This window comes from Silene latifolia, chromosome Y (genome assembly GCF_048544455.1).
Source record: "Silene latifolia isolate original U9 population chromosome Y, ASM4854445v1, whole genome shotgun sequence".
NCBI lineage: Eukaryota > Viridiplantae > Streptophyta > Magnoliopsida > Caryophyllales > Caryophyllaceae > Silene > Silene latifolia.
Window position 1 is genome coordinate 263,367,224 of NC_133538.1, and position 3,175 is coordinate 263,370,398.

The 3,175-nt window shown below is 33.9% G+C and overlaps 1 protein-coding gene across 1 annotated transcript; it reads right to left on the reverse strand.

Annotated features, from left to right (window-relative positions):
- Positions 1-333: 333 nt before the first annotated feature.
- LOC141630573 (uncharacterized) lies at positions 334-1,014 on the reverse strand. Its single transcript, XM_074443363.1, has 2 exons — positions 998-1,014; positions 334-892 (listed from the first exon to the last, which is right to left on the reverse strand). The coding sequence occupies exons 1-2, from the start codon at positions 1,012-1,014 to the stop codon at positions 334-336; spliced, it is 576 nt and encodes a 191-aa protein (XP_074299464.1).
- Positions 1,015-3,175: the final 2,161 nt, after the last annotated feature.

Consider the following 3,175-nt stretch of genomic DNA (forward strand, 5'->3'; position numbering starts at 1 on the left):
TTTTTTTTTTTTTTTTAGTCCTCTTTATATCTTTACTCCTGTGTAACTAACGTGCAGCACACAAATAACAGACCTAAATGGTTATAGCACAATTTGTAACTTATAAATCCTTTGATTATTAATTAAAACCGTCAAATATATAAGATTATAAATAAATTTTAAGTCTTACCTATTTATTAAGTCTTCAGCAGAGTCGCCACTGTAAGATCCTTAAAAAATCTTTTTTTTTTTTTTTTTGGTGAAGGGTAAGTATATTAATAAAGAATAAGCTCCAACAATTACATATGGTCCTATAAGATATAAACAATTTAATACAAGGCTATCACTTCCAATCTAATTTCGTACACTATCTATCCATACTTGATCACGCTGGGTCAAGATATGATGATTCCTCTTGCTCCATCGTTGCTTGATGCTATTGATAAGTTTAAAAACCAGAACCTCAGGTCTGACAATCTGCCCTTGAAGCCTTGCTATATTCCTAGCATGCCAAATCTCATATGTGAGGCTAACAAAGCAAGCACAAACAAACTTACGCTGCAATTTACTCCTTTCTCTACCAGATGCATACCATTGAACAAAGGACTGCGGAGGAAAGGAGATTCTCAATCTCTGTTGCAGTACTCTGATGCACTTAGTACTGAAGTCACAATTATAGAAAAGATGTCCATGGGTTTCGTGGGCAAAATGCACACGTAAAGCATGTGTCATCCCGACCAAACCCATTTCGATAATCCTATCCCTGGTTAAGAGCCTCTGAAGCCTGCTTGCCCAATAAATGAAAGAAGTTCGAGGCAGGTTCAGACTGTTCCAACAAACATATCTCCACTGCACTTTAGGACTTGGTGGCAGTAACCATTTATAACCTCCAGCAACAGTGTAAGATTGTGAACTGTTGAGCCAGAGATTATCAGTGTAAGCATTCTTAAAAAGAGCATTAATTTGGCTAATCTTCTTCCAAGACTAGCTGCAGTCCTGAGGTGCAACATAGTCTTGCCAGTTCTGATCTTTCATATAAACATGATTGACCCAACGCACCCATAAGTGATTTTTTTTGTTGCAAGCCACCAAGTGTATTTCCCTAACAACGCTTTGTTCCACAATTTAGAATTCTTTATCCCAAGTCCCCCCTCTTCTTTGGGTTTACAGCAAGTATCCCAATGCACATTAGGAGCCCTAGAATAGGAATCTTTTCCCTCCCATAGAAATGTCCTACAGAGAGAGTCAATCCTTTTCATCACACCATTAGGAATAAGGAATATTGTTGCCCAATATGAGTGTAAAGAGGTGAGGACAACATAAATCTTTTTTTTCAAATAAATAATATGAAGAGTCGCCAATAGGTTTTATAAAAAAACATACAAAAACAATTTTAACGGAAAAAAGCCCCTTTTGATCCCTAGTATGAGGACTGATCCGTCATTCCAGTCTAAACCAAAGATTGCGGATTCGGGGACAAAAATACGGCCAGGGAAGGTGTTAGGCACCCGGACCGCCCATCAAACTGACGATCTCTATTATTTATTTGTAATATTATATATTTGACGATAATAAGACAGAAAAGAAAGTTAGAAACAATAAATTTTATACAAGTATTTACAAGGACAAGTTACGGGGTTAGTTTATATACAATTATACAAATAAGACAATAAAATAGAGAAAATAAATAAAAGATGAAATAAAAGAGTAAAGAAAACATATTTGATTCGGGACCTTCAGGCCTATTTGAATTTTGACTATGAATGAATTTCGACTTTGTTGTAAATTAACGGCTTTTATCCGCTTATGTTGAACTGGGACAATTTATTTGTATGTAGTTGGATTTGAAACTGGGATTGTATATTTGAGACGTGTATGAGAAAGTATTGAATTTATGGATCTGGGTGAATTAATGTTAACGGTATTTGTGTCTCGGTGCCAGTCGGTGGTAGTATCTGAATCTCGCCTCTTTTCGTCCTCCGTATGACTGTATTATTGTCCCTCTATTACTGTATATTGGCAGTGGTATTTATAGTGTCTAGAGTTTGGAGCATATTGGGTTTGTGTTCAGAAAAGATAGATCTTGAACTCAAAAGAGTCCATCTGCTTCTTTGGTTCACGTGCACCACGTACAAGTGTACAACTTAGCTTGATTGTGTATTTGTGTCTATCTTTGCTTGGCTTTCTTATCATGGACAAATAATTAAGATTCCTCTCATACTCACGCTTGCATCCAGTATTTGATAATGATCCAAATTGTTGTGTAACCCGTTTATTAATTAACTTGCAGGTTCATGATAAGTTTCGTCACATGGGCTTGTTATTTACGTAGTAACAATTTCTAGCATGATGGGCTTTAGTTACTCAATATGGCATGATATGATGGCTTGTCTTAGTTTCTTGGGTCAGTTTATATTGTCACGAAATCCGACTCAATGAACATATTTGAGGCTGACATAATATGAACCCGAATTCGTTTTAGACGGACAATACACCATTCGACCACTACGTCTAGCTTATAAAAATATGCTTGTCTAGGTGAAATAAAACGAAATGGTAGGTTTAAGTTGTTTTTGGAGTAAATTAAAAATTACTCCCTTTTAAAATCCATATTTTAAAAATTACTCCCTTATATAATTTTTTCCTAAAATCACTCCCTTAAAATCCGCTTTTATTAAAAATTGTTTCAAAACACCAACTTAAGTTACTTATTCCGTCATTTTATGAACTTATTTCATATTTGTCTTAGCCAATTTATACTCTGAAACGTATAACAATGGAAAATAAGTTCAAAAATAGACTTAATAAGGCACCTAAATTTTAGTTTTGAAACAATTTTTTGATAAAAGTGCATATTAAGGGAGTAATTTAAGGAAAAAATTATATAAGAGAGTAATTTTAGAAAACATGATTTTAAAAGGGAGTAATTTCTAATTTACTCTTGTTTTTGTAACATTTTGAGTAATTTCTCGGAGAATAAGCGTAAAGAGCCTTTATTTATAACATTGTCAATTTTCATTTAGTCATTTAAGTATAACCTCATCATCGGGTACCATAAGGCTAGTAGACAACTTTGAGGTGTCTACAATTTTGTATATATAAAAAATTGAATTTATGAAACTTTATAGCATAATGTAATCTACATAGTATCAAAGATGGGTTCTTTAAAGAATTTCTATTAGCTGTTACAAATTTT